This window comes from Toxotes jaculatrix, chromosome 10 (genome assembly GCF_017976425.1).
Source record: "Toxotes jaculatrix isolate fToxJac2 chromosome 10, fToxJac2.pri, whole genome shotgun sequence".
Lineage (NCBI taxonomy): Eukaryota > Metazoa > Chordata > Actinopteri > Toxotidae > Toxotes > Toxotes jaculatrix.
In genome coordinates this window covers 10,121,892-10,139,844 of record NC_054403.1, presented here as the reverse complement: position 1 = coordinate 10,139,844, position 17,953 = coordinate 10,121,892, and the positions used below count along the sequence as shown (strand labels likewise).

The 17,953-nt window shown below is 44.8% G+C and overlaps 1 protein-coding gene across 3 annotated transcripts in view; it reads right to left on the bottom strand.

Moving 5' to 3' along the window:
- The window catches only part of ebf1a (EBF transcription factor 1a), a 55,770-nt gene that overhangs the window by 12,951 nt on the left and 24,866 nt on the right, over positions 1–17,953 (bottom strand). For all 3 annotated transcript variants that reach the window (XM_041048022.1, XM_041048023.1, XM_041048024.1), the window contains exons 7-10: positions 12,386–12,467; positions 11,496–11,637; positions 8,949–9,079; positions 7,369–7,495 (exon numbers count right to left, since the gene is read on the bottom strand). In XM_041048022.1, coding sequence (XP_040903956.1) covers positions 7,369–7,495; positions 8,949–9,079; positions 11,496–11,637; positions 12,386–12,467 — 482 coding nt within the window. The remainder of the gene's footprint in view (positions 1–7,368; positions 7,496–8,948; positions 9,080–11,495; positions 11,638–12,385; positions 12,468–17,953) is intronic.

The following is a 17,953-nucleotide window of genomic DNA, read 5'->3' as shown; positions in this document are numbered from 1 at the left end:
AAAAAAGAAAAAAAAAGTTTAATGCTTGATTCTTAATAATGAAAACACCTACAGTTCAGGAACAACTGAGAGATGAAGCAGGAGAATCGAGTGACGGTAGAAATGACTGAATTAAGCGCGGTTTTACATGAATATTTCAACATTAAACTAAACACGCCGAAAATGTGGGTGTTCTCTATTAAGTCTGGTGTGTGTCTTTGTTTGCCTGTGATGTAATGAATCTCTCTCTGTCGCCTGCTTTGGTGGTTAATAAAAAGACTGTCAGGAATCAGGCTTGTACGTGTATTTGTGTGCATGTGTGTGTGTGTGTGTGTGTGATGTGTGTGTCCTGTGGTCTTGCGTTGATCAGCGACTAATATAAGCAATTACAGAGCCTGGTTCCAATATAACAAAGGCTTGATCGCTCCAGGGAACAAGCTAAACACACACATACACACACGTAGAGACAGTTGCATGCACTCACATGCACACACAAACACACACACACACACACACACACACACACACACACACACACACACACAGAGCCAGATCATCCAGGCAGCAGGGAGAAAGCACTCTCTCGGCATGCTGTGGTCGTGCTACGGTAATTGAATATGAGAAGATTTACCATGAATATTTAAACATTAGAATAAATACAATGAAGATCTGAGGCTTATAGTACAAACACTTCAGAGGAGGATTGTTGGATAAGTGCTCTCTCCACATAATTCATTCCTAATGTACTCTCCCTCTCTCTTCCCTGTCTTTTACCCGCCCCCCCCTCTTGTCTCTTTGTGGGTTGCCTGGGGAGTCAGTGCACATACATATATAAACTTGACTACTTTTCTGGGCTGTAGCCTTTAAGATGCTGCTTCTGTAAAGAGTGCATGTGGCTTTGACATGCGTGTATTTGTGCTTGCATGTGTGTAAAAAGCGAAAGAAACTGAGCCATTGTGCATGAGGATTGCCTGTATGGGTCTGTGCTGTCCGTCTGTTTCCCCTGTGGGTCGCAGCTTGGATGTTTCCTGAGGGCTGATGCCCCGCTCGCCTCACATCTGAGCAGCCAGGCTGACTAGGCGGCCCTCAGAAAAAGGCCCCTAGAGGCTATGAGTACAAGCTGTCCTGCTGGACCTCTAGTGACTTCACCATGGCGCCTCCTGAGCCACTTACTCAAACGCACAAACCAAAAAGAGAGCAAAAGAGCAGGAGTCAGTGATGCTCTGTTTTGGCAACACAGAGGTATTTGGACAGCTCTCCCAGCGGGCCGTTCCAGTAATCCATGAGAGTGAAAGGAAGGAAAGGTGAAAAGCAAGAAGATGCCACAGAGAGGGAAAAGTAAAAGTAGAGATGCCAGCGGCAGGCTCAACTTCTGAAGAATGACACACATTACAGGCCAGCTGGTCCACTGATAAAATAAGCCAAAACAATGAGATGATCACATGCAACAAATAAAGTATGAATTATTTCCGAGGACAAATATTTGACATTACTTCCCTATTCTCTGATCTCTCCAAAGCCTTAAGGAGGATTTGCCCTGGATTAGGCCTTGCAGTCTGAGGAGGGGATTGTTCCGACAACATCCTCTCTTTCGTCTCAAAGGCTTTTGTTTTTATGATGAATTTTTTATCAGTTCTCCACAATGTGCCAAATGAGCCTCGAGTGAACAATAGCATAAAAACCCAGAGACATACAGTGATACCCCCTATTACAAATAAAGAGACAATTTTGGTAATTGAGAGAGGAAGTGATATTGTCTCTGCTCATTTTCAAGGACCATAAACCAGGGGAGGAGTATGTGGGGGACAACGCACACCACTAACTACCTGGCTGTGTCTCTTTGGGGATTATCCTGGCGTTTTATGCTCCTATATCTATGCTCAATATCTCACATTTCACAACAGGAATTAGCGCTGAAAGAAGAAAAAAACCCTCTCCTGCCTCGAAAGAGGAGTGGTGTGCAGGTACACTCCAGGATTCAAAGCACACTCTCCTATACAGGTATATTTATAATCCTTAGCTGTCGCTCTCCAGAAGAGCAAATCAAAGCCAGTAAAACATAACTGCCATAAATAAATGAATAGATGAGCAACAGCCCTGGACTGGAGGGATTCACCTAGCAATCACCCACATCAGATCAGATCAATGCTCATGGAAATTTCATGAAGCCTAGAATCCACACCGCTTCATATTTCACTATAATAACCCACAGAGCCGCAGGGGGAGTGTGTATGAAGGGATGAGGGGTAGGAGAAGGAGGAGAGGAGGATAGGGCAGAGGGGGCGGAGGGGTGCTGGAGGTATGAGCTTCAGGGGAGGAGTAAAAAGGGGGTGGATGTTTGGGACGCAAAGAGAAGGAGAGGTGTGTGTGTGTGTGTGTGTGTGTGTATGTGTGTGTGTGTGTGTGTGTGTGTGTGTGTGTGTGGGGGGGGGGGGTGGGTTGAGGGATAATTGAGAGGTCAGAACGGTGGAGTCGTCCTGGAAACACAAGAGAAGAGGAGGAGGAGGAGAAGGAAGGGAAACTACACTACTAAGTGTCCAGTAACCCTGTCTCCTTCTCCTCCTGTGTCACAACACTGTGTGTGTGTGTGTGTGTGTGAGGGTGGAGGTGAGTGGGTGGTGTACTTGCAGGGTTGGGTAATTGGCTCTGAGGCTTGATGTTAACACCTTAACAGGCCCTCAGACAGTGGGTAAGGAGCTGATCATATCACAACCTTCTGTTTCTCTCTCTTTCTCACTCTCTACTCCTTCGTCTCTCCTCTCCCTCCTCATACCCCTGCCCCCCCTCCCCACCCTCTCTTTCCCTCCCCACCCTCTCTTTCCCTCCCCTTTGCAGTCTCCAGTGCTCAGGTGTGATCTCATAAGCGCTGCCTGGCGATCGATGCCGCCAGTGGCAGGGGGTTCAATAGCCCTGAATTACGGCTTCATCCCCCCCACCACCACCCTCCTTCACACAGATGAGAGCTGCCCCCCCCCCCATCACCACCAAGACACACACACACACACACACACACATACACACACACACTCGCAACACCCCCACCAACTACTCACAATCCAGATCAATACCTTACAATCTAATTTTTATCCATTTTTCCATAAACCCCAAGATTGCGTTTATTTGCAGAATCCGACAAGCTAAATAAAGCATCGCTTGAACATGTCAGGGAGACTAATGCACGGCTGGAAATTCATACACAGAAAACAGATGAGTAGAGCTTTTTGCTCCTAAAGGAAGGGAGAGGCTGAGGCTGAGGGAGGAGGAGAGGATGCAGGGGAAGAGGAGGAGGAGGAGGAGGAGGGCGCTAAGAGATTCTACAAATCAATGGAGGTGTGGATGCTACTACAATCTAAGCTCTAATTATCTGTTGCAAAAAGTGCATGTCGACAGTTAACAATACCTGACAGCATGGATCCTCACTGGTAGAATGCAAATTCAAAAAAATAAAAAATAAAAATCTGGATGAAAAGTGTACGCTTGAATTAAGATATAAGAAAACGTAAGAAATCATTCCCCCTGGTGAACGCTGCTCATTTCAGCAGGGTATAAAATAATCTACGTTCGAAATCCATTTACATCATCATCATGGAGCAGATGCTCCTGTAATAAGAAGGGAGCACGCTAAAGAGGGAAGACAAGCCACATGGTGCAGAAAATTAATCTCAATCTCAAATAGAGGTGTGAATTTCCTCGCAGTTAAGACTGTGTGCAGTAAATGTGAATGTGTGCCGCTATCTCAGCTGGCCCTGTCTCCAGCTGGAGACCGGCCGTTTTAATCAACAGCAGGCCTCCACCCAAGCTCAATAAAAGACGGCATTCACAAATAGGAGCAAGACAAGTAATTGACCGGCTCTCGGTTGCACCCCACTTTTATTGCCAGATGACTACATGCTGCATTTGCGTGTCTGTGATGTGCGAATGCGCTCATGCCTGACTGTTGGTGTATGTCTGTAAATCTGTGTTAACTTCGCATCTGCAGAAAAAAAACAAGCAACAGATTTTCTCACTGATTAACACACAAACTGCACAAAAATCATCATATCAACAAGATCCTCCTCGGATATATTTCTGAATCTGAAAGTGTTCAGGCGTCATCTGAGCAGAACAGTCTTTCTGGATGTGTGTGACAAGCTGACTTCATCACGATGTGGAATGACTTAATTAGAGCTAAAATAAATCAAAACTTTACAGAGCATGTTCATGCTCACAACACTTACTGTGGCATTATCTCTGTATCACTCCAATGTCTGCGGTGCATAAAATGACAGACAACTGACAGTCTTTCCTCCACTCCTAAAACTAATTTGGAGCTCAGAGGCAGACACAGAGAGACAGAGAGAGATGTCAGCAGCATCCCTGCTGGTTTAAATTCTGTTCTTGACTTTTGTCTTTTCCCTCGCTGTTCCTGCTCCTCCTCGCCACAACTGAGTGATGTTTCCTACACACCTAATCTCCAGTCAGCGGCTGAAAAACTACCCCTAATGTTTGTGCGTGCGTGTGTGAGGATGCGTGTCGGTGCGCATGGTGCCGGCCTTAATGCGAGCCAGCAGAGCCTTTTAATATCAGCAGAGGCTGTAGTGGAAGCACTAAGCAGACAAGGCTGCATACTGAGGAGGGAGGGATTGCCTTTTGAACGACAAGGGTGATTCATCAACTCCCCCAATCTATGGCCAGTATCCCTGTGTCACACACAGGCGCGCACACACACACACACACACACACACACACACACACACACACACACACACAGACACACACACACGCACAGACACAAACACACACGGGTCCTAGTGGCAGAGAGCATTATCACTCTATATTGCATGGAGAAAAGAAAAGGGAGAGCTTCTCTGATGAATGTTGGAAAGACAGCAATCCAGTAAAAGGTGATACACAACCAAACATGGAGATGCATTTGTACAGGGGAGGGGGAGACGGGCAATGACCTGATAATGAGAGAGAGAGAGGGAGAGATTAGGGAGAGCTCTCAGCCCCAGAGGTGGGTAAGGCAGAGGGCAGGGAGGGGAACAGAAGGGGGATAAGGGGATAAAAAAGACAGAGGAAGAGCAGAGAATGAAAAAAAAACATTCTTTTATTCTTATCAGTGGAGAGCTTAATAGCCTTTGATGAGTCTAATTGGAGCTTTCTGAAGTCTAATAGCAGAGGAGTCCTCAGAGACAGCAGAGGACACATTACTGTAATAGCTCCTCTCCGAATCTCCTCTGCACCAAAAGTCCCTTGCTTGTCTCCTCTGTCCTGAACTACAGCTGAAATTCTTTCCATTCAACAACGGCTGGTTGTGTACTATCAATGATCAGGAGGAGGGAGGAGGGGAGTAAACCTATAGATGGGTTGTGTGTGTGTGTGTGTGTGTGTGTGTGTGTGTGTTGGGTATGTTTGCAAAGTAGCAGTAGCAGCAGTATTGGGTATGTGTTGACTTAATTAGGTCTGTGAGCTGCTCGCTTTCCTCTCCTCAGCAGAAGTTGATTAGCAATGCCAGCTGTCCCCAATGTAATTCAGTGTGCGCATGTGTGTGTGAGATCCTGCGTGCACATGTAATATATGAGTATATGCATGTGTGTATGTGAGTGTGGGGGCTGTGTTGATGTGTGTGTATGTGCTGGCTGCCAGCTGCCACGCAGTGCTGCCAATCCTCCATGATTAGTACCCACTGGCAACTGGGCTCAAACTGGTGCCAAACAGACCCAGGAGGGCAACATGGCCCTTGGTAATCCTCCATCCCTCCATCCCATCCTTCTCCTCTCTCCTCTTTCTCATCTACCTCTCTGTCTCTCCACTCACATCAGCTGCGTCCTCCATCCAAATTCGCTGCTCATCTCCTCGTTGCTTCCTGCCTCTACGTTCAAGATACCAAAATGTGAGCAGACTCCTCCTCTCCAGGAAAAGGTAAAATTATTAAAAAAAAAAAAAAAAAAAGCGCAGATAAAGGAACAATAGAAGAGGTACAAATACCCACTGAGGGTACAGAGCAGTGGCTGAAGTCAAGTGTGTGAAGAGTAAAACTGGGATCTACGCCTCGACACGGTTGACTGTGTGACTGTGAAGGTGCCAGCACTTGGCAAGCGGCATCACAGTGTGCTCAGCTCCCAGTGGATGACCTCTCGCTACCTCTCACCTGTTGAGATTCTTCTATGCGTCTCCATAGAAGCCAAGAGGCAGACAGAGAGAGGAGGCGATGAATTCATTGAAAGAAGCAAGTTTTGAATAAGTGAATGTGACAAGGTGAAAGAGTGGAGGGCTGGGAAGAGGTAGGGCGATTATGCATACGGTTCCCACATGTCTGGCACATTTAAAGGCTGCGCACACATTCACACACACCTACACACACTTATGTACACAAAGCTCTATGAGTTTGGCAGAGTGCTGGCTGTTGGACAGCTCTGGCATGGCAAAGGCTGCCCACCCATCTGCCCTCTGTCTTGGTAATGCAGTTACTTGTCAACGTGTATGTGTGTGCTCGGAGTAAATTTACACATACGTACAAACAAACACAGGCAGCCCATCGCAGCCTTTCCCATAAGTACACAAACACAGAGTCATAATTATGACACATGGACATGGATTTCGTCCATGCACTGTAATTACGACAACACACAAGATGCACAAAATGCATGCGGGCGATAGAACGCACACGCTTTCTCTCAATTGTGATTTTGTCAAATGTTGGCAATTCCAGCCGCGGCTTACGGCCTAAGTCTATCAGTGGTTGAGATTACAGACAGATTTATGTGATTCACAGTCTCCCCAGGGACCTGTGGCCTCGCATTGGTTAATCACCGCTTCACATTCGCTCTCTCTGCCGCTCTTTTCACCACACGGCTATAACTCTGCACCGATACAGTCTGATGTAAAGCTCAAGCTATTCATGCCGCTGTACTCAAAAATCAGACTCGCCGCACGGATCTCTTCCTTTCTGAGTCACGCCTTCGACAGGGTTAAATCTCAATAATCCCACTAATCAAAAGGTTAAACCTCCCCCTGACCTTCACCTGCTTCATAAAAGGGAGCAAACACTTTTCCCTCTCTGATCAGTCAGGCGTTCTTTTTTCCTCTGAATTATTGAGTCGTGTTATTGTTTAGGATGCACATTTTTCTCCAGAAACAGTGTACAGAAAATGACAGTTTATAAGCTGCACCAGGTTTCAGCAGATGTTACAAATACACAGAGCGAATCAAACTTAAAGCCACTAGGTTTTTTTCCCCTGAATTATTCCAAATGTATATGTTGTTGTTTGTAGAAAGAGAAAACTGCTTGAGTAAAGTGGAATTTTGATTATTGTCAGCGGGCAGTCGGTAGATTTGGGCTGCATTATGTTTTAAGATTAAACTGTAAATTAGAGTCATTAGTAAGTGTTAGAGTAGAGGTAGTACCTGTGTAGATGAAGCGTCCAGGTGTGCCTTTGCAGAACTGTTTGGATTTGTAGGACAGCGTGACCTCCACCACCCCGGGGATATGCCTTGGTGGAGTCTGCACACGAATGGCATGGGGGGTGATCAGCTACGGAGAGGCAGAGAGGGCAGAAAGATTAATGCAATGAAACTTCACATCTAAACATGTGCTCGGGGGACTATTCCCCGCTCGCCTCAGACCTTTCCTTTGCAGCTTTTGACTTTCTTTCTTTGTATAATCAGCCTGAAAAGGATGTGTTAGTGCTAAAGCCCTCAGGTGGCCTCGTAGCCCAAGGCAATGTCACTGTGAGGCTTAGGATGGTTATCAGTGCTGACACGGACTCTGTAAGAGGGGTTCAAAAGCAGTTATCTGTTTATGAATAAAACACACCTTCCTCTGCATACCTCTTTTACACAGTATAAGTAAACATATAATATGCTCATTGCTGCTGCCCCTGTCTCTGTGTCTGTCAGCTGAGGCTGTCTAGCTGCCGTTAGCCACATAAAAGCACCACTGTGTCTTAAACAGGCTCACTTAGTGTGGTTGATGAGCCCACTCGCCACGTATGTGTGTGTGCATGCTGAAGGGTCTTTGAAGGAAAACGGTAACAAGACAAAACACAGATGAGACCTTCAATGAGTGCTCATTTTCCACACGCTATAGTGAACTAGCACTCAAAGCTAGCAGCGCTCAAAAGCTATCAATGCTGCTGCCAGTACCTTGTGTGAGTGCAGGTGTGTGTGTGTGTGTGAGTGCTAGTGTGTGTGTGTGTGTGTGGAGTTCTAACTGTCCCTTTCATTGCTCACTTAGCTAGGCTTTCATTCTACCATTGTCTGGCCCCACTCACCTCTCAGCGAGATAATATAGGAGCTTTTTATAGAATTATTTCTTTACTAAAGAGAAAGCTGTTTAGCTGCGCCTCTCACTGACCTTCAATTTCACGCATACACTGCATTTACATTTTAGTCATGTGGCAGATGCTCCTTACAAAGAGATTCATACTGTACGGTGTGCACATATTCCAATGGCAGATACTAACATAATAAAAGACAGGAAGAGAGCTGAGCAGAGATATGACAGAAATAAGAGCTGCACAGAGGGAAAATGAGAGAGCAGGCTGCTGTTCAGATTGTAAAATATTTCTCATACGGGCTTATAGGGCTGCCATTAATTATTGCTCTCATTTTTAATTAATCTATTGATTATTATTTCAACTGCCTCATTACAATTTTAGTTTATAAACTAAAACTAACTAAAAACGAACTAAAAGTTCATTTTTGCTTTACATGCGTTCACCTCTTGGATTTTTATTTTTATAATTTTTTTCTAAACTAAACCATCTGAGATGGAAGTTTGCTCACAGCCCATGTTCACACTCAGGCTATCTCATGGGGTTGCAAGTGGACATTGCTTAGAAAGGGGCCCAAAGCCAAAACAAAAAAGGCAGGGTGCCCGTGTTTTACAGAGCAGTTGAAGGCCTCTTTTAAATATTTAAAAATGTAGTCAGGATGCACATATACCGTATGCACATGTTCTTTTACGCGACCAGATGGTGACTAACCTCACTCCAGACCAGCATGGTTCCAAAGATGACCTGCAGGCCGTCAAAGAAGTTGTCCCCGATGATGATGACTGTAGCGCCCCCTGTGGTCCAGCCTTCACTGGGGCTGATGGCTTTGATGCTGGGGGTTGCTGCAGGATTCACAGACAAAATAGATTAGATGTTAACTAACCTAATGACACAGCCCATAAAGGTCTTCGCTACTGGCACCGTGTACAGTCCCTTCTTCTTCTTTCCATCTACTCTATCACACACACACAGACACACACACATCACCTCTCTCCTCTCTCCCAGGGGTCGGGGGCGAGCGAGGAATACTAATCAGAGTGATTATACGCACCCCGTTATTAAACATCACCCCTGCCCTGTGTGTGAGGGCAGCGGCGGTGCGCTTGTTTTATGACACGTGGCAAAGCGTGCGGGCGTGTAAATGTCAGGTGTGCTGAGTGTCTGATCAAAGGCCACGCGACCGGGGAGCAGAGCAGAGCCAACAGTAGCTCTGCCCTCTGAATACGACGCCTTCATTAAGCAAACACTTAGCTGTTGCTCAGCTGTCTGTTTCATATATCTGTGTAGCCATATCAGCGCCTGGCCACTGAGGACATGACACACAGGCTTATGTCAGCTCCTCCTTGGTATATTTGTCATGTGTTTTGTGAGCTTTCAGTGTTTTCTCTTAAAGCATATTCTTCATATCTTATCAGACAAAGTACATGGAATAACAACAATAAACCGCATTTTCAATAACTGGTATTCAATGTGTTTTTTGACCTTATCCGCTGGTATTATGGACTTGAAGATTACTGGATGTGATTGAAGAAAAGAACAGCATCGGGGAAAATACATGTTTATACAAGCTAAATCTCCTCTCCTTAACAGATATGCAGCTTGTCAGACATGCTGTAATTCTGTAAAGCGGCATAATCCACTTTAGACTAGGCTGACTTTTTCCCTGCAGCCTAGCCTTTGCTCTTTGCCTGACTCCCTGTTCTGTTGATCCTCCCCAACAAGCTGGAATGATATTTAGCCCCCCGATACGCCTGCAGAGATCAACGTTCACCGAGCAGCAATCTGTGGCCGTAATCATGGCCTAAGATGCCTCCTTTTCACAGCCGCTGATATTATGTGCGCTCCATGTGCATGTGTGGATGTGTGTGTTTATGTGTGTGTGTGTGTGTCTGTGTGCGCGAGCGTGTGTGTGTGGATTAACCAGATGGTGGAACGTGAATCCATGTGATAGGATTATACTTTGGGGTGTTCCTCACTGCCATCTGTTCAACTCTATGCACTGCTCATCTATTACCGCCTGAAATGGGCCCCCAAAGTTGTGTATCGTGCACACAAACTCAACACACACTAGAAAGCAAAGGGGAGGAGGGAAAACAAAAACCTAAAAGAAACTTCTGTCTTCTTTCCTATAATTTTGTCTTTTCTTTGTACTATCGCGCCCTTTTACCCCTTCCTCTCATCACGCCTACGTCTCTCCATCTCGCCCCTCTGTCTTGTTGTTTCACTCCTGTTGTTCCTCCTTCTAACCCCCATCATCAGGAGAACAGAAAATCAGAGAAGAGGAAATTCCCAAACAAATCTCTCTGACACAGGGAACATCTGCTGGCGTACTGTGAGTACTCTTCTTTCTGTGTAAGATCCAAGTCTCGGTGACGTCTCCAATATGTCTCGTCTTTGTGAACTTTTCTAATCGTCTGTGAGACCAGTCGCAGGGACAAGTGGTCCACGTACCTCTGGAGAATAGTCATTAGAAAGACTTAACCATAACATTCAATCTTAATGCAATCTACTGTAGGCCATCATGTAAATCCCTTCTTAGTTTTTTGTCATCATCATCCCTGAGGTTGACTTTCCTCAAAGAAAAAAAATATGTTTCTCTTATTCAATGTCTGGGAAATCGAAATGAGAAAATAACTGGATTAGGGACTTGGGAATCAGTGCGGGCTCCTAAATCATGTGCACATGTCATTATGAAGTATTAAAGGTTTGGGTCTGACTGTGTATGCGGGGGTGTGTACGTGTGTGCATGGGCTTTTCTGTGTGTGTGCACGGGTGTGTTTGAGAACCTGAGGGATGGGGAGTGATGGAGGGCTGGAGGATAAAAGCAGGTCTCCGAGGAAATAAAGCCAGTGTTGGCTTTAAGCAGAACAGACCTCATAAGACACATAGTGCTTATGCGAGGCAGAGTAGAAGGCCCAGAGGCAGAGACCTGAGGGGAGCAAGCCACAAGGGAGAGACAAGAGACTCACTAGCTACCACTCTCTTCTCTCTAAGCGCGAGTTAGAAACCCTACAAGAGAGGAAAGTGAGAATCCGGGAGGAAGCAGAAGAGAGATAAGAAAGAAAGCAAGAGAGCAGGTTTGAGAGGGATAGAGTGGAGACAGAGAGGGGTTGAGTGTGGAGCCAGACAGGGGGGTGGGGGGGGTGGGGAGAGGGGTGAGAGGAGGGGAACCGAACAGAGAGAAAGAAAGAAAGCAAAGAAGACAAAGAAAGCTAGGCGAGAGAGAGAGTCTGAATACTTTGTTCTTTCTTTTAATACCGTGTTCCAGGTAGGATGGTGTTCCTTCCGATGGGTCCAGTCTTCGAGCTCGGCGCCCGTGTTTGGAGTTGTTGTGCACGAACATGTTGTCGGAGACGGCCAGGACGTGACCCTCAACGCTCACCGTAGTTGACACAACCACCTGAGAAAGGGAAAGACAGATGGAAACTATGGAACGGAGAGCTAGACATTTCTAAACTATCAAAAACAATAAATCTCACACTGATATAGAAGCTTGCTAAAATGTATGATACTGAGCATGTTGCTGTGCCAAGTTATGAACAGATTCTCTCCACACGTGCACCCTTTCACATTTCCCATTGTCATTTGACCCATTATTATTACTATCATTAAAAAATATATTGATTTTAGACACTTTAAACAAAGGTGAAAGGTGAAAGTTTCATTTATTTTCATGCATAAATCTGCAAGAAGAAAAGTTGTCATGGCATGCCTGTGACAGGGCTGCTGCTTCGCTTGCCATACTAGAGTGTACCACAGAGCATGTTAGAGAGCGTGGGGTAGTTTGTAACTTTGTCAAAGCTGTTACAGCGGCAAAGGCATCATTTATGAAAGAGAGATGCTGCAGGGTGGATATTTTACACAAAGAATATATTTTGGTCATTTCAGAGAATTTTTTTAATTTGTTTGTAATGGTAGTGTGCGCTATAACCTGGACTTTAACTACGATTAGGACTTTAAACAGGGAAGGTACAGAGTGTGTGTGTGCTTTCTCTACAAGGACAGGGAGGTTATGCTGTTGTCTTGTCTGGTGCCTTGCAATAAAGTACTGAAAGGCATTGGCATTAAGTGTGGGCATTTTCCACTTTACAACGCAACACAGTTAGGACCGTTACATACTGTACACACGCAGACGAGGCGCGTCTCACCTGAAAACGCCTCATGTCTCGAGGGTTCCCTGCATTCTTCAGGCAGTTCTGATTACACTTCAGGAAGAACTTGAGAAAGAACCTGCATATGCAAAAAGAGAGAGAAGCAGAGAGAAACAGATGAGATGCTTACTAAAAGAGCATCTGTCTGTCAATGAGCGTACGGTGTGCGCCACCTTAATAAAACACAAAACACAAATAAAACAAATAAAAGAGCCGTGGCAGACAAGGCTCATACACCATCCCACCCTCATCCATCAGCTGTTTATGACAAAGGCAGTTTTCGATGTAAAAACAGCTCAGGGATATTGAGTAAGATGCTACCTTGTATATCCATCTTTGAGCTGCTGTCACAGCTTGCCATAAACTCACCGGGGCAGACGCAGCAGCAACCCCAACACCCCCACCCCCCGCCCCCAGCTGCAAAGCCGTGTGACGGAGGTTGTGCTGTAGCTACTATGCAGCACAGTGTTGCCATTCCTGCCTCTCTCAATCTCAGTGTGAGAGACCACATCAACAGCACCTGTCATGCATTATTAATAGGCTGAGATGGCAAGTATGGCTACCCACATCAATACTTAATGAGGGAGGGAGGGAGGGAGGAGGGATGGTTGGAGGAGTAAAGGAGGAGGGGGCGTGTGGGTGTGGGGGAGGGGGAGGGCACCAGAGGCCTGGAAAGCAGAAAGGGGACGGCTGACAATTTATTCCCTAGCCCCACCCCAAGGCTTGAAGCCTGACAACTTCTTCTCTAACTGAAACTACAGTACTGTACATCTCTCCACTCTCCCTTCTACATTGTCTTGTGTCTCTGAAAAAAAAAAAGAAAAAATACAACTATATCAAATGAACCGTGAAAATAAACAGCGCCGTGTACGAATAAACAGGAACCCTCAAAAGGGGGAAAATAAAACTACAACATTTCCCGCCCCCCCGACTTCTCCTCCTCCTCCTCCCTTTGAGGTAGCTCAAAGAAGTGCTGACAGCTGAAACTGCTTACAATACAGATCTCCACCAGCCAGAGAGAGAATCACTCCTTTGCTCAGCTTTTCTTTCATATGTCTTATTTTCTCCCCTCTGTTCATTTGTTATGGCTAGGATTCTGCACTGGGCAGCGCGTTTGGAGCCAACAGTCTTAGATATAATCATGCACGAGCGAACGCATCACACACACACACACACATAGAGAGAGAGACATGTCAGGAGAAACACAGTAAGCAGCAGCGTGCCTTGGACAATTGCTTCATCTAGAAAAAAAAAACAAAAAAAACAAGAGAGCAAAGAAGATAAATGGACAGACCAGAGTTCTGTCTCATTTCAAGGGCCAGCCTACTGCTGTGTGCATTACAAGCATCTGATGTAACACAAGAACGCGTGAATTTATCCTTGACAACTTTTAAATGCATGACAGCTGGTTAGTGGTAGACGCAATTCTTCAAGTGAAGAAGAAAAAGCCTCTTATGATCTGAATAACAAACTGTCTTTCTCTGGTGCTTTCTTTTTTTTTTTTTCTTCAGCTTTGTTTGTGTTGTGATTTACGGTCTCGCTGGCGCAAGAGGCTGAATCTGAGTGAGAAGGGGGGAAAGGGAAAAAAGAGAGAGCGAGAAAGGGAAGGAGGTAGAAAGTGATAGAAGAAAGTGATAGAAACATAGACAGAAGGATGAGGTAGAGAGTATGTGAAATCTGAAAAGAGAGACAGACCACCCTCCTGTATATTTTAGAAGCTGTAGGCCAATATCTCAATAATTCATGAAGCAGAGAGATGGAGTTTTTTCTTTTTTTCTTTCTTTCTTTTTTTTTTTTTACAGTGGCTGTTGGACCCCACAGGCTGAGGGTCTTCCAACTTTCTTATCTCCTCGAGGTCAGAGAGCAGCCTCGCAGACAGCTGTGGACTACATCCACTTGTCCAACATACTCCACCTTCCTCGCTGCACCTCCTGTTTAATTCATCGACTCTGCTCTTTCCCCAGCTGTCCTTCTCCTTCTCCTCTGAGGTATTCATGATGGATGGATGATGGATAAGTGGAAGGAGGAAAGTTAGGGTCACCAGAGTCAGAGGTGACCAAATCAGGAGGTTAAATATTAGTTTGGAGAGGGGAGAAAGAAGGAGGTGATGGTGGAAAAAGCAAAAGTAAGACTGTGCTGAGATACTGTGTGTGGAAAAAAAAAGAAGAGGAGAAAAAGAGAGAAAGTAAAGTCAGCATGCTTCATTCGCTGTGCCATATGTCAGCGTGTCCCCTCGATCTCCTGCACACGTGGATCATCTGATTCATTATTTACACGACTTAAGGTGTCTGGAGTCAGCCGCACGGAAACATTACAAAACTGCAGCATGTTGATTCCTCAGTGCTCTATCTCATCTCCCCGGGAGCCGGGGGACTGGAATCATTGCTGCACACATTTACATGGATCAACAGAGTGTGGGTGTGTGGTGGCGGTGGTGGAGGTGGGGGTGGGGGAGGGGGGTGGAGGGCACTGTGGATAAAGAGCAGTGCGTGTTGATATGCAATAGCAAAGAGATTACCATAAGGATTTATGGATAATCTGATTGACAGCTGACCAGTAAATATGGACAGAAAGATGACAATAGCCCTTAATTCTCTCATTTGCTCTTTTCAACTCTCTATCATCATGTTTACTTTACTTTAATCAATAAAAAAAAAGCTAATCTAATCTTTTTTTTTTGTCAGACACACCCCAACATTCCTATCAGATGGGCTATTTCAACTGTTGATCCATTGCCTTTAGCTAAATATTTAAACCGTTCATACTTTAGTTTTCACTATTTTCTACTTCTCTGCTCACTTGCTCATGCAACCTTAATGGCAACATGTGGTTTCAAGTCTGGTGGACTCAGATTGGTGGGGGGTGTGCACTGGGCAGTCAGACTTATTGTGGCTTTTAGCTTACTGGTTACAGTCCCAAAAAAAATTACCTAAGACCTTCGACACACCAATTTGTAGTCCTATTTAGATGTCAGTCATGATTTTCCCCCTAAATCCCTCCTTAGTTTCCTCCTAAACACAAATATGTTGATATATAGGTATTCATGTGCCCTCTGGCAACTACAGTTGCAGTACAAGAAGTGATTTTTGTTGCCAGTGCAGTTTACCTTATGAATTCCTATCATGACATGATAACCTTAAAATCATTGAAACGTTTTTTTTTTTTTTTACAGTGTGCCAATGTGAAACAGCTTTCAGATCATAATGTGGTGAGATAAAATTCACATTAGATTGTTCAGAGTTAAATTAATTAATAAAGGTGAAAAAATAGCTAAAACCCATAAAATCTTGTAGGCCTCTTTGTGGTTATTCAAACATTGATCTTTTGTGCTGGGGGCATGTAGACTCCTTTCCTCAGTATTTCTAATATCCTGTCTCAAGGCCTGAATATGATGTTAAAAAAAATACAGATGATACAAAAATTAAACTGTATCTCATCTCAAAACATCAATTTTCAGTCTGTAGACAATATTGTCTCTTGCATTGATTCTTGCTTTGATTATTGCGTCCTCTACCTTTTTTGTATTTGAGACTCTCGTTGGTTTCAAGCTGTTTTACTGTGCAGACTCCACGGCTACAAATATTACCAGTGCAAATTGCTGCACCGACCGGATTAAATGAAATAAAACCATTTTGCTCTCACGTAATTACCCCCAAATCCAGGAATGGCTGTGGAAGTGAATTTGTGTAAATAACTGCTTGGCCTCTTGAAGCCTCATGGCATAAATTTGTAACAGCGAAAACGAACGAATAAACACATGCAGCCGGTCGCCCTAGTAATTTAATGATCTCACACTTTCATCATATCATAACGGGCATTATTTGTCACTTTGGAGCAATTAAACACAAAATCACCCTCTGCCCATAAAAAACAAAACAAGGAAAGCAATTATAACACAACTTTTAAGTAATCCCTGTAGCATCTAAATATTATTACTGTGGTGATAAAGATTGTCTAAGCGATTAGCTAACAGCAAGGAAGCCTCCGAGGGACAATTCTGTTATATTTTCTAATAATTTTCCTACATTAGCCACAAATGAGGTAAAGAGCTGTTTTCCTTGTCAAATTTAACATGGATAACTTCAGAACTGTGTGGTTTTATCTTCCTCTGTAGTTCGAGTTTATTCATCTTTTCAGCCTTTTGTTACACATCGCGCTATACATCTTTGGGCCTCATTTCTTTATTCTTCGCCCCTCCTCTCTCTGCTCTCTGTGTTTTGTTTTGTTCTGATGCCGATGCGCTGTAAAAATGGCTGTGGGTGATGCCATAACTCAGCCTTCTCCTCTCCCTCTCCCTCCATCCATTTCTGCAGTACAGATCATCTCCAGAAGAAAAGCACTGTGTCTGGCTCCTAATATGCTTCATGAGGTGTGTAATTCACTGTGCTCCAGAGGGGAGCCATTTGTCTCGGGGGTTAACTAAGTGACACAACAGCACTTCCCCATGCCTGCTACCACCGTGGGACATGTTGAACTAATCTAGGCAGGTAGAGGGATGGAAGATCCTGCACTTTAGCAATTAAGCATTAAGATTTGTTCAGGAAATCGATCCTAATGAAGTCAGAGGCAAGTTCAAATTAAGTGTAAATATTTGTAAGCAAATATAATGTTACAACAGAAAAAAGAGGAGTGATAAATAGGAGACTAAACTAAAAGTGAAGTCTGGCTTTCTCAGAGAATCAAATATCTTCCTCAGCTCCTGTTCTGTGTATTTTCTTTTCCTCTCCTTGTGTTTCATTTCTCATTTTCTCTCTTTTCTTTGCAACTCTTTCTTTCGCTTTTTCCGCCATGCATCACTGACACTTCAACCAAGAGCCTGACTGGCTTGTTTTCGTGGTGACCTGTCTCCCTGCCTGCAGTATATGTTTAAGTGTGGAAGAACACGCACACACGCACACACACATACGCACACATGCACACATACACACACTAATTTAGGGAGATTTATGAGGGGGGCCTTGCACCAGGAGCCATGCAGGCTGACCCCAGGGGTGTAGGGGGGCACTGAGTGGGGGAGGGGACCCTGGCTCCACAGGGGGGGGACATTAATAATCCAGAACCAGGTCTGTCTCTGGGCCTGGCCTTGGGCCTCGGACACCAGGCTGTAACAAGCTGCAGTGGCCCAGTTTAGATGTACTGGAAGAGAAACATCCAGTTTCACATGACATACTTATACCAGATAGATGGCAAGATACATAGATAGAAACCTCGACTAAAAAAGGAGAAACATAGAAGAAAACATGGAAAACAGTGAAACACGGGGGCAGATGACAAAGAGACAGAGACCATCACACACACACACACACACACACACACACACACACACACTTTGCTCCATTCCTTTGGAGTGCAACTCCTCAAAGTAGCGGCGGGCACCTCTATATTGCCCTCATGTCTATCTTAAGTGTCATGATTTATTCAAATAGAACATCTCACTGCGCTGAAAAATTCATTTCCAGCTCGCTCCCCTGCATCCTCCCATCCTCCTCCTCGTCTGTATCTGCTCGATGTGTGTGCATGTCATGTCAGCTGGATTTGCCCTGTCGTTAAATATTTCTCAGAACA